At 42.2% G+C, this 13,748-nt stretch overlaps 1 protein-coding gene across 2 annotated transcripts; it reads left to right on the top strand.

Moving 5' to 3' along the window:
- Positions 1-210: 210 nt before the first annotated feature.
- Positions 211-11,970, top strand: LOC117401624 (N-alpha-acetyltransferase 10). 2 transcript variants are annotated; one of them, XM_034002393.3, is made up of 8 exons: positions 211-396; positions 5,115-5,213; positions 6,427-6,485; positions 7,472-7,517; positions 8,666-8,781; positions 10,196-10,240; positions 10,868-10,952; positions 11,391-11,970. In XM_034002393.3, the coding sequence occupies exons 1-8, from the start codon at positions 376-378 to the stop codon at positions 11,673-11,675; spliced, it is 756 nt and encodes a 251-aa protein (XP_033858284.1). In that variant the 5' UTR covers positions 211-375; the 3' UTR covers positions 11,676-11,970. The 2 variants fall into 2 exon arrangements, with proteins under 2 accessions (XP_033858284.1, XP_033858285.1); XM_034002394.3 differs by having other exon boundaries at positions 11,400-11,970.
- The last annotated feature ends 1,778 nt before the right edge of the window (positions 11,971-13,748 follow it).

Consider the following 13,748-nt stretch of genomic DNA (forward strand, 5'->3'; position numbering starts at 1 on the left):
AAAATATACAAACCTATATCTATGGCGTATTATCTAGCCTGCCTCTGCAAGTCTATGGTGTGCGTTTACAACCAACAGGGGGGGGGGGGATGACAGACTGCCTCTTCATTGGTTACACGACGAGTCAATCACGTTTCAGCTCAATCCCGAATGGCGCATCGACCTGTCAGTCAGCTACTTGATTGGTCAATGCGTAAAGAGAAGGCGGATACTGGGTTCTGATTGGAGCAGAGGGCCGGCACGGTTAGGTTCGTCTGCGCTTCCACATGGTTTGTTGATAGCTGTTATAAAATCATCGACTAGCATTTTTAATTAAAAAAAAAATTGACAATAAACCGCGTTCAATTGTGATTTAAAACCGAAGAACAGAAGAAGATGAATATCCGAAACGCGAGAGTAAGTCAGCGGTGTATTTATTATTGTTTGTAATTGTTTTAATAGTTTTTATTTTTAGTTTTAATTATGAATAACGACGTATTTGTGTTGTAAAAAAGGTTCGTTTAGTGTGTTTTATTTCGGCGGCACGGTTTTTATTTAATGTGGGGTGGCTGAAACCTTTATAACTATTGCCATGAAGGGAAGGCCCAAAAGCCTCGGGATAAAGTCATTGGACGCCGGCCTGCAGTTACAATGTAATTCCAGTCTAGTCTAGTGATATTAAACTGCAGTTACAATGTAATTCCAGTCTAGTCTAGTGATATTAAACTGCAGTTACAATGTAATTCCAGTCCAGTCTAGTGATATTAAACTGCAGTTACAATGTAATTCCAGTCCAGTCTAGTGATATTAAACTGCAGTTACAATGTAATTCCAGTCCAGTCTAGTGATATTAAACTGCAGTTACAATGTAATTCCAGTCCAGTCTAGTCTAGTGATATTAAACTGCAGTTACAATGTAATTCCAGTCCAGTCTAGTGATATTAAACTGCAGTTACAATGTAATTCCAGTCCAGTCTAGTGATATTAAACTGCAGTTACAATGTAATTCCAGTCCAGTCTAGTGATATTAAACTGCAGTTACAATGTAATTCCAGTCTAGTCTAGTGATATTAAACTGCAGTTACAATGTAATTCCAGTCCAGTCTAGTGATATTAAACTGCAGTTACAATGTAATTCCAGTCCAGTCTAGTGATATTAAACTGCAGTTACAATGTAATTCCAGTCCAGTCTAGTGATATTAAACTGCAGTTACAATGTAATTCCAGTCCAGTCTAGTGATATTAAACTGCAGTTACAATGTAATTCCAGTCCAGTCCAGTCTAGTGATATTAAACTGCAGTTACAATGTAATTCCAGTCCAGTCCAGTCTAGTGATATTAAACTGCAGTTACAATGTAATTCCAGTCCAGTCTAGTGATATTAAACTGCAGTTACAATGTAATTCCAGTCCAGTCCAGTCTAGTGATATTAAACTGCAGTTACAATGTAATTCCAGTCCAGTCTAGTGATATTAAACTGCAGTTACAATGTAATTCCAGTCCAGTCTAGTGATATTAAACTGCAGTTACAATGTAATTCCAGTCCAGTCCAGTCTAGTGATATTAAACTGCAGTTACAATGTAATTCCAGTCCAGTCCAGTCTAGTGATATTAAACTGCAGTTACAATGTAATTCCAGTCCAGTCTAGTGATATTAAACTGCAGTTACAATGTAATTCCAGTCCAGTCTAGTGATATTAAACTGCAGTTACAATGTAATTCCAGTCCAGTCTAGTGATATTAAACTGCAGTTACAATGTAATTCCAGTCCAGTCTAGTGATATTAAACTGCAGTTACAATGTAATTCCAGTCCAGTCCAGTCTAGTGATATTAAACTGCAGTTACAATGTAATTCCAGTCCAGTCTAGTGATATTAAACTGCAGTTACAATGTAATTCCAGTCCAGTCCAGTCTAGTGATATTAAACTGCAGTTACAATGTAATTCCAGTCCAGTCTAGTGATATTAAACTGCAGTTACAATGTAATTCCAGTCCAGTCCAGTCTAGTGATATTAAACTGCAGTTACAATGTAATTCCAGTCCAGTCCAGTCTAGTGATATTAAACTGCAGTTACAATGTAATTCCAGTCCAGTCTAGTGATATTAAACTGCAGTTACAATGTAATTCCAGTCCAGTCCAGTCTAGTGATATTAAACTGCAGTTACAATGTAATTCCAGTCCAGTCCAGTCTAGTGATATTAAACTGCAGTTACAATGTAATTCCAGTCCAGTCTAGTGATATTAAACTGCAGTTACAATGTAATTCCAGTCCAGTCTAGTGATATTAAACTGCAGTTACAATGTAATTCCAGTCCAGTCTAGTGATATTAAACTGCAGTTACAATGTAATTCCAGTCCAGTCCAGTCTAGTGATATTAAACTGCAGTTACAATGTAATTCCAGTCCAGTCTAGTGATATTAAACTGCAGTTACAATGTAATTCCAGTCCAGTCTAGTGATATTAAACTGCAGTTACAATGTAATTCCAGTCCAGTCTAGTGATATTAAACTGCAGTTACAATGTAATTCCAGTCCAGTCTAGTTATATTAAACTGCAGTTACAATGTAATTCCAGTCCAGTCCAGTCTAGTGATATTAAACTGCAGTTACAATGTAATTCCAGTCCAGTCTAGTGATATTAAACTGCAGTTACAATGTAATTCCAGTCCAGTCTAGTGATATTAAACTGCAGTTACAATGTAATTCCAGTCTAGTCTAGTGATATTAAACTGCAGTTACAATGTAATTCCAGTCCAGTCCAGTCTAGTGATATTAAACTGCAGTTACAATGTAATTCCAGTCCAGTCTAGTGATATTAAACTGCAGTTACAATGTAATTCCAGTCCAGTCCAGTCTAGTGATATTAAACTGCAGTTACAATGTAATTCCAGTCCAGTCTAGTGATATTAAACTGCAGTTACAATGTAATTCCAGTCCAGTCTAGTGATATTAAACTGCAGTTACAATGTAATTCCAGTCCAGTCTAGTGATATTAAACTGCAGTTACAATGTAATTCCAGTCCAGTCTAGTGATATTAAACTGCAGTTACAATGTAATTCCAGTCTAGTCTAGTGATATTAAACTGCAGTTACAATGTAATTCCAGTCCAGTCTAGTCTAGTGATATTAAACTGTAGTTACAATGTAATTCCAGTCCAGTCTAGTGATATTAAACTGCAGTTACAATGTAATTCCAGTCCAGTCTAGTGATATTAAACTGCAGTTACAATGTAATTCCAGTCCAGTCCAGTCTAGTGATATTAAACTGCAGTTACAATGTAATTCCAGTCCAGTCTAGTGATATTAAACTGCAGTTACAATGTAATTCCAGTCTAGTCTAGTGATATTAAACTGCAGTTACAATGTAATTCCAGTCCAGTCCAGTCTAGTGATATTAAACTGCAGTTACAATGTAATTCCAGTCCAGTCTAGTGATATTAAACTGCAGTTACAATGTAATTCCAGTCCAGTCTAGTGATATTAAACTGCAGTTACAATGTAATTCCAGTCCAGTCTAGTGATATTAAACTGCAGTTACAATGTAATTCCAGTCCAGTCTAGTGATATTAAACTGCAGTTACAATGTAATTCCAGTCCAGTCCAGTCTAGTGATATTAAACTGCAGTTACAATGTAATTCCAGTCCAGTCTAGTGATATTAAACTGCAGTTACAATGTAATTCCAGTCCAGTCTAGTGATATTAAACTGCAGTTACAATGTAATTCCAGTCCAGTCCAGTCTAGTGATATTAAACTGCAGTTACAATGTAATTCCAGTCCAGTCTAGTGATATTAAACTGCAGTTACAATGTAATTCCAGTCTAGTCTAGTCTAGTGATATTAAACTGCAGTTACAATGTAATTCCAGTCCAGTCTAGTGATATTAAACTGCAGTTACAATGTAATTCCAGTCCAGTCTAGTGATATTAAACTGCAGTTACAATGTAATTCCAGTCCAGTCCAGTCTAGTGATATTAAACTGCAGTTACAATGTAATTCCAGTCCAGTCTAGTGATATTAAACTGCAGTTACAATGTAATTCCAGTCCAGTCTAGTGATATTAAACTGCAGTTACAATGTAATTCCAGTCCAGTCTAGTGATATTAAACTGCAGTTACAATGTAATTCCAGTCCAGTCCAGTCTAGTGATATTAAACTGCAGTTACAATGTAATTCCAGTCCAGTCTAGTGATATTAAACTGCAGTTACAATGTAATTCCAGTCCAGTCTAGTGATATTAAACTGCAGTTACAATGTAATTCCAGTCCAGTCTAGTGATATTAAACTGCAGTTACAATGTAATTCCAGTCCAGTCTAGTGATATTAAACTGCAGTTACAATGTAATTCCAGTCCAGTCCAGTCTAGTGATATTAAACTGCAGTTACAATGTAATTCCAGTCCAGTCTAGTGATATTAAACTGCAGTTACAATGTAATTCCAGTCTAGTCTAGTGATATTAAACTGCAGTTACAATGTAATTCCAGTCTAGTCTAGTGATATTAAACTGCAGTTACAATGTAATTCCAGTCCAGTCTAGTGATATTAAACTGCAGTTACAATGTAATTCCAGTCCAGTCTAGTCTAGTGATATTAAACTGCAGTTACAATGTAATTCCAGTCCAGTCTAGTGATATTAAACTGCAGTTACAATGTAATTCCAGTCCAGTCCAGTCTAGTGATATTAAACTGCAGTTACAATGTAATTCCAGTCCAGTCTAGTGATATTAAACTGCAGTTACAATGTAATTCCAGTCCAGTCTAGTGATATTAAACTGCAGTTACAATGTAATTCCAGTCTAGTCTAGTGATATTAAACTGCAGTTACAATGTAATTCCAGTCCAGTCTAGTGATATTAAACTGCAGTTACAATGTAATTCCAGTCCAGTCCAGTCTAGTGATATTAAACTGCAGTTACAATGCAGGGATGGAAATGAGACTGGCTCACTCACGTTGCTGGTTTCACTAGGAGTTTAATAATAAGACACACCTGAACTTGTTAGCTAGACACACTGGGGGCTGATCAAGCTGGTAGCAGTAAAACCTGGAATGAGTGACACTGCTGTGCAACAGGAGTCTGATTCCACTGTGATGTCATCTCTCTCTCTCTCTCTCTCTCTCTCTCTCTCTCTCAGCCGGATGATCTCATGAACATGCAGCACTGTAACCTGCTGTGCCTGCCAGAGAACTACCAGATGAAATATTACTTTTACCACGGGCTGTCCTGGCCTCAGGTAATGACGTGGCAGCGCTGACCCACGCAGAGCTGGGGCTTGCTTCCAGTGACTCCGACACTGAGCGTGGCCTGGCTCAAATCGCACTGCTGTTTTTGTGCAATCAGAATTTGTTACAGTGATGCTGTTGCAATTACAATCACACTAAAAACACACATTTTCATGCGTTATTGGCTTAATTAGTCAAGATTAACAGGTGTTCCAGGTCTTTAGCCACTAATGATGTCAAGAACTATTGAGTTTGTTATGTTTTGAACAAAGACTACACGGCGATCTGATTCTAGCATTCAGAATCCTAAAAGGTATTGACAATGTCGACCCAGGGGACTTTTTCGACCTGAAAAAAGAAACCAGGGGTCACAAATGGAGATTAGATAAAGGGGCGTTCAGAACAGAAAATAGGAGGCACTTTTTTACACAGAGAATTGTGAGGATCTGGAACCAACTCCCCAGTAATGTTGTTGAAGCCGACACCCTGGGATCCTTCAAGAAGCTGCTTGATGAGATTCTGGGATCAATAAGCTACTAACAACCAAACGAGCAAGATGGGCTGAATGGCCTCTCGTTTGTAAACTTTCTTATGTTCTTAAGACACCTATAAAACCTGCTAGATAGGGGAGCGCTCAGGACCAGAGTTGGAGACCCCTGATATAGAACCAGATTTTTTTTTTTCAAACAAATGGGTGCCACCAAAAGTGATTGAAAACGCAAGAATAACTATTGATCGACCAATGAATGTGTAACTGAACTGTGATCGATCAGCGACAGGAAATAATGACAGCTGCAGTGACGCAGGCGTGCCAAGGCTTCATAACAGTGATAGATATGCAGACCACTCGGTGAACCACAGTGAGCTGTGCCAGTGGTCTTGTGTCCTGATAGCATCGCGATTCACCAACACACAGTGAGTCTGCAGCCCCGGCTGAGACTGCAGTTCCCAGCATGCCTCCTCCTGCAGCAACAGTGAGGGATGCTGGGAGCTGTAGTTCTTTAACTGCAATGCGCTGTGCTGTGGTCTTGCAACACAAACGATGCAGGCTTCTATTACGATACCATACATCATGTCAGAAAGCATCCTGACTCACGGACACAGTGAAATGGTTACAGCCTGACCAGTAAGCTCATAACTCCTCTCTCTCTCTCCTCCTCCTCCTCCTCCTCCTCCTCCTCCTCCTCCTCCTCCTCCTCTCTCTCCCTTCTTTCTCTTTTTCAGCTTTCCTACATCGCTGAAGATGAAAATGGAAAAATAGTAGGCTATGTCTTGGCTAAAATGTAAGTATAAGCAATAACTGATAAAAAAATAATAATAATAATGATTTGAAAAAATATATATATATATATATATTGTAACACAGCAGGGAGGGGGTTAATATCCTCCCTGCCAAAAACGTGTATTTATTTATTTGTTGAATTGTTATTTAATTATTATTATTATTATTATTAATTAGTTAATTGTCACCTGCACCTGGCTAGTACTGTAAAATCAATTGTAATCAAAAGGTATTGCGTGAAGCCTTTTAGATAGTTGTTTAAAAACGTGTGTTTTAGTTTTGTTTTAGTTTTTTGATTTGACAGGAAAACAGCTTAGCTGTCCTGTTGTGTACTTCCTGTGACGTGGGTAGTCAGCACTCCAGAAACGGGAGAGAGGTTTTTGTTGGTTTGTTTTTTGTATTCTTGAAGAATAATTGAAAGATTTTAAAAGGGGCAAACGGTCCGCGGAGAGTGTAGCCCGGTTCACATGTCGGCCGCAGGACACAGGACGTTTTAAGCACTTTTACGCTCACTTCAATAATACAAAAAATAAAAGGCATATAAAAATGGATTTATATCAAAAGAATTAAAAATTAAAATCCAAGAACAGGTTTGGTTAAAGAAAAGCACCCGATGTGATTGTTCTCACAGTTGATAACCCAATATAGAAATGATTTTCTGTATATATTATTATTATTATTATTATTATTATTATTATTATTATTTATTTCTTAGCAGACTCCCTTATCCAGGGCGACTTACAGTCGTAAACAAAAAATACATTTCAAGAATCACAGTACAAGTAATAGTACAATTAAGAGCAAGATAAATACAACGACTTTGGTCGTTAGTAATATTGTTGTTGTTGTTGTTTCAAAATGTTTTGAGTGGTAACGTTAATGACGGTGGTTTGGGTTTGAGATTGTGGGGTGTCACATAGATTGCACCCCTCGTTCCAGCGTCTGTCTCTCTCTCTCTCTCTCTGAGATCCTGTGTTTATTTTCCAGGGAGGAGGACCCTGATGATGTCCCACACGGTCACATCACATCCCTGGTGAGCCTCTCCTCCCCTCCCCTCTCTTCCCTCCTCTTCTCCCTTCTCTCCTCTCCTTCTCTTCTCCCTTCTCTCCTCCCCTCCCCTCTCTTCCCTTCTCTTCTCCCTTTGCTCCTCTCCTCCTCTTCTCCCTTCTCTCCTCCCCTCCCCTCTTCTGTCTCTTCCCCTCTCTTCCTTTCTCTTCCTTTCTCTCTCCTGTCTCCTCTCCTCCCTTCTCCTTCCCTCTCCTCCTTCCTTTCTCTTCTCTCCCATCTCCTCCCCTCTCCTCCTCCTCTTCTCCCTTCTCTCCTCCCCTCCCCTCTCTCCTGTCTCCTCTCCTCCCTTCTCCTTCCCTCTCCCTTTCTCTTCTCTCCCATCTCCCCTCTCCTCCTCTTCTCCCTTCTCTCCTCCCATCCCCTGTCTTCCTTTCTTTCCTTTCCTCCCCTCACTTCCTTTCTCTTCTCTCCTCCCCTCCTCTCTCTTCCTTTCTCTTCTCTCCTCCCCTCCCCTCTCTTCCCTTCTCTCCTCTCCTCCTCTTCCCCCTTCTGTCCTCTCCTTCTCCTCCCCTCTCCTCCTCCTCTTCTCCCTTCTCTCCTCCCCTCCCCTCTCCTGGCTCCTCTCCTCCCTTCTCCTTCCCTCTCCTCCTCTTCCTTTCTCTTCTCTCCCATCTCCCCTCTCCTCTCCTCCTCTTCTCTCTTCCCCTCCCCTCTGTTCCTTCCTTTCCTCTCCTCCGCCTCTCCTCCCCTGATTGTACTGAACAGCTCTGGCTAAAGGTTTTGCCTCGCCCTGAGAAGGAACTCATTTTGCTTCATAAAGTCGAATGAAACCTGCTGAATAATGTGACCTTAACATGCTGAATTGCACACCGCTTTGGAGTTTTCCATATACTTAACTGACAAAAATTGAAAAATGTGACATTTCGTAATCCAACATGAACTATTGTACCACTATTATGGCTTTTGCAATATCATTTTGTAGTTTCTCTTTGATTACATGATGTTAAATAAAATATCTAAAATTATATATATATGTGTGTGTAAAAAATGTTTGAATTCTGTCTCAATCCTAAAATTCAAGGTGATGCAAAACTTATGGCCATGGCTGCATTGCTAGGGAGAGGGAGAGGGCAGTGTACTCACTCACACTCGCTGTTAACTCTTCGTTCCCAGGCTGTGAAGCGCTCCCACAGACGTCTGGGTTTGGCTCAGAAGCTGATGGACCAGGCATCCCGCGCCATGATGGAGAACTTCAACGCAAAATACGTGTCTCTGCATGTGCGCAAGAGGTAAGAGAACCAGCCCTCCTCCAGAACCAGAACCGAACCCAGACTCTCCTCCAGAACCAAACCCAGAGGAAACCGAGTCACACAGAGAGTGGTGAGGGGATGGAATGGGTTACCTAGTCATGTTGTTGAAGGAGACTCTTCTTCACACAGAGAGCGGTGAGGGGATGGAATGGGTTACCTAGTCATGTTGTTGAAGGAGACTCTTCTTCACACAGAGAGCGGTGAGGGGATGGAATGGGTTACCTAGTCATGTTGTTGAAGGAGACTCTTCTTCACACAGAGCGTGGTGAGGGGATGGAATGGGTTACCTAGTCATGTTGTTGAAGGAGACTCTTCTTCACACAGAGAGCGGTGAGGGGATGGAATGGGTTACCTAGTCATGTTGTTGAAGGAGACTCTTCTTCACACAGAGAGTGGTGAGGGGATGGAATGGGTTACCTAGTCATGTTGTTGAAGGAGACTCTTCTTCACACAGAGAGTGGTGAGGGGATGGAATGGGTTACCTAGTCATGTTGTTGAAGGAGACTCTTCTTCACACAGAGAGCGGTGAGGGGATGGAATGGGTTACCTAGTCATGTTGTTGAAGGAGACTCTTCTTCACACAGAGAGTGGTGAGGGGATGGAATGGGTTACCTAGTCATGTTGTTGAAGGAGACTCTTCTTCACACAGAGAGTGGTGAGGGGATGGAATGGGTTACCTAGTCATGTTGTTGAAGGAGACTCTTCTTCACACAGAGAGCGGTGAGGGGATGGAATGGGTTACCTAGTCATGTTGTTGAAGGAGACTCTTCTTCACACAGAGAGTGGTGAGGGGATGGAATGGATTATCTAGTCATGTTGTTGAAGGAGACTCTTCTTCACACAGAGAGTGATGAGGGGATATAATGGGTTACCTAGTCATGTTGTTGAAGGAGACTCTTCTTCACACAGAGAGTGGTGAGGGGATGGAATGGGTTACCTAGTCATGTTGTTGAAGGAGACTCTTCTTCACACAGAGAGTGGTGAGGGGATGGAATGGGTTACCTAGTCATGTTGTTGAAGGAGACTCTTCTTCACACAGAGAGTGGTGAGGGGATGGAATGGGTTACCTAGTCATGTTGTTGAAGGAGACTCTTCTTCACACAGAGAGTGGTGAGGGGATGGAATGGATTATCTAGTCATGTTGTTGAAGGAGACTCTTCTTCACACAGAGAGTGATGAGGGGATATAATGGGTTACCTAGTCATGTTGTTGAAGGAGACTCTTCTTCACACAGAGAGTGGTGAGGGGATGGAATGGGTTACCTAGTCATGTTGATGCTGAATCACTGGGATCCTTTAAGACCCGACTTGACAAAGTTCTGAGATCAATCAGCTGGTCGGAACCTTCGAAGTTTAATTTTTATTTCTTTCTCTTTTTTTAATTTTGTTTTCAGTAACCGGGCTGCTCTACACCTGTACTCCAACACGCTGAAATTCCAGTAAGTGCGATGAAAGAATAATATTTCTATTAGTGCTGAGACGAATATCCAAACCAACATTTGTATTCAAAAGCAAAAATAAATAAATAAAACTAACGTTATCACTTTATGAAAACGTGGCCACTTTGTTTATTGCGAAGACACAACAAGGGCGGGCGATTATTTTAAAAAAAAAACAACAAACACAGCAAATGCGTCGTCTGCTTTGTTTTGACTTGAAATGCACACAAGATTTAACTGCTGTATTGAATTCTTTGTTGTGCAGTAACCTCACAAGGGTAAAGGTGAAGCCTTCTGGGATATTTTTCAACTTCAGTACAGCGTTACATAGAATGGCTTTGATAACGTTTTGAAAATGAACGACTATCTAAATCCTGACCGAATATCCGACCATGAATGTTTGTCCCAGCATTTATATCTATGCACATACTGTGTGTGTGTTTATACTTCTACTGGGCACACAATCAGCAAGTAAAGTGTGTTAGTTATCTCTCTCTCTCTCTCTCTCTGTGTCTTATTTCTCTGTCTCTGTGTGTCATTTCTCTCTGTGTCTGTTATCTCTGTGTGTGTGTGTGTGTTATTTCTCTCTCTCTTATTTATCTCTCTCCCTGTCTCTCTGTTTCTCAGGATCAGCGAGGTGGAGCCCAAGTACTATGCTGACGGTGAGGATGCCTTCGCCATGAAGAGAGACCTGGCAGTGCTGGCAGACGAGGTACGAGGGAGGGGCGGGGCTCAGCGGGCGGGGCGGGGCTGAGAGGGCTGAGAGGGAGGGGCTGGGCTGAGAGGGCTCAGAGGGAGGAGCCAGGCTGAAAGGGGCAGGGCTCAGAGGGAGGGGCGGGGATGAGAGGGGCGGGGCTGAGAGGGCTCAGAGGGAGGGGGGTGAGAGAGAGGGATAAAGAGAGAGATCTCTAGTGGTGGGTTGAGGGGCTGTGTTTGAGTGTGTGTGTGTGTGTGTACCCTTATCGAAGATACAGATAGAGGTCAAGAGGTAGAAATACAACCCTAACGTCGAACCTGTCTGCTCTCCCCCCTCCCTCTCTCCCCCCCTCCCTCTCACTCCCTCTCTCCCCCCCTCCCTCTCACTCCCTCTCTCCCCACTCCCTCTCTCCCCCCTCCCTCTCTCCCCCTCCTCTCTCGAACCTTGTGTTAGCTACAAAAGCCCCCAGAAGAGAAGGAGAGTCTCAGCGCTGGGGTCCGCTCTGCTCAGACGGAGACCGCGGTGGGAGGGGACCCGCGCAGATCAAACCACCTGGGCGGGGCGGGGGGTGGGGGGGATTGTTGCCGTGACGACAAGTGCGGGGGAGGTGCCGGAGCAGTGCACCCTGGGAAACAGGGGGGTCAGGAGGACAGCGGAGGGGACAGCAAGGACGCGAGCGAGACGACGGAGAGCACAGACCTGAAGGACAGCTCGGAGGCATCCGATTCGGCTTCTTAGAGATAATTAGATAATTAATAACGATAATAGAGTAATTAATGAGGCATACAGTGGCCGTGGCGATTGGAGACACTGACAGAGAGAGAGAGGCTTCATAAACTCAATGACAAACGTTTCCACGAGAAGTCTGATCAAATGCCTTGACAAAGACTTCTAGTGGAAACGCTTGCCGTTGAATTTATGAAGTTTCTTGTAGTGTTTCTATTGAAGATGCTCCATTCAACACTGCAGAGCTGTATATTAAACTTGTTAATTATTTTGGAAGTGATGATTAAATAAATGGGTGAAAACACAATATTGTTTATTTGTCATATTTGATTTATTATTATTGTTAATATTATTAATTCCAGGTAAAAGGATATTGCTGTAACAGCTAAGCTGGTTTTAGGGTACATACAGCTCATGTAGCACTTTCTCCAGTATGGGGTGGTTTCTAAAGAGAAGACACAACAGCTAAACAAACATGTTGAAAATGTCGCCAGCAAAAAGTGGTGTGACCTAAAGCACAGGATGTGATGTCAAAACCCTGTTGCAAGCACACATTTTGTTTTTTTGTGTTACTGTTAAGAACATAAGAAAGTTTCCAAACGAGAGGAGGCCCCATTCGGCCCATCTTGCTCGTTTGGTTGTTAGTAGCTTATTGATCCCAGAATCTCATCAAGCAGCTTCTTGAAGGATCCCAGGGTGTCAGCTTCAACAACATTACTGGGGAGTTGGTTCCAGACCCTCACAATTCTCTGTGTAAAAAAGTGCCTCCTATTTTCTGTTCTGAATGCCCCTTTATCTAATCTCCATTTGTGACCCCTGGTTTATTTTTTTTAGGTCAAAAAAGTCCCCTGGGTCGACATTGTCTATACCTTTTAGGATTTTGAATGTTTGAATCAGATCGCCGCGTAGTCTTCTTTGTTCAAGACTGAATAGATTCAATTCTTTTAGCCTGTCTGCATACGACATGCCTTTTAAACCCGGGATAATTCTGGTTGCTCTTCTTTGCACTCTTTCTAGAGCAGCAATATCCTTTTTGTAACGAGGTGACCAGAACTGAACACAATATTCTCATACAAGACACTGGTTTTTGAGATCATTAGCGTGTAGGGTCGCACAAGGATGTGTGTCGCTGTGGTTTGTGTCATGGCTTTTTTTCTGTATAGAGGTCTATAGGAAAGAGAACTCCCCTCTCAACACTGCAGAGCTGTATAGAGGTCTATAGGAAAGAGAACTCCCCTCTCAACACTGCAGAGCTGTATAGAGGTCTATAGGAAAGAGAACTCCCCTCTCAACACTGCAGAGCTGTATAGAGGTCTATAGGAAAGAGAACTCCACTCTCAACACTGCAGAGCTGTATAGAGGTCTATAGGAAAGAGATCTCAACACTGCAGAGCTGTATAGAGGTCTATAGGAAAGAGAGCTCCCCTCTCAACACTGCAGAGCTGTATAGAGGTCTATAGGAAAGAGAACTCCCCTCTCAACACTGCAGAGCTGTATAGAGGTCTATAGGAAAGAGAACTCCCCTCTCAACACTGCAGAGCTGTATAGAGGTCTATAGGAAAGAGAGCTCCCCTCTCAACACTGCAGAGCTGTATAGAGGTCTATAGGAAAGAGATCTCAACACTGCAGAGCTGTATAGAGGTCTATAGGAAAGAGCTCCATTTCACTGTCAATAGCATTCCCACTGTGGTGCCACTGAAGATCATGTGAGAAGGCTTTAATTAGCAGACTGGTCCCATGCTACCAGTGGCAGCCTCATCCCATCGTAGATGTCCTTGTGAAGCTTTTAACAGGCGAAGTCACAGTGAACTGGCAACAAAACCGATTGATGCAAAGTGTTGCACATCACTGTGAGCGACGGCATGTCGCTATGGAAACCACCTGGTTTGACTTACCGTGAACTGCTACCACGTGTGCTTATGTAACTAAGTAACCTTTCATATTCAGTTTGAGTGTTAAAAATCCCTTCTACACTTTCAATCTATTTCTTAAGCTGAGGGAACACTGAGTCACCTTGTGGCTTGGAAGTTGGTTTCAGGAGACTAGGTTTCAGGCTGCTGCAGGGCACACCACGGGAGACTTGGG

This window comes from Acipenser ruthenus, unplaced genomic scaffold, assembly GCF_902713425.1.
Source record: "Acipenser ruthenus unplaced genomic scaffold, fAciRut3.2 maternal haplotype, whole genome shotgun sequence".
In the NCBI taxonomy this organism is placed as follows: Eukaryota; Metazoa; Chordata; class Actinopteri; order Acipenseriformes; family Acipenseridae; genus Acipenser; species Acipenser ruthenus.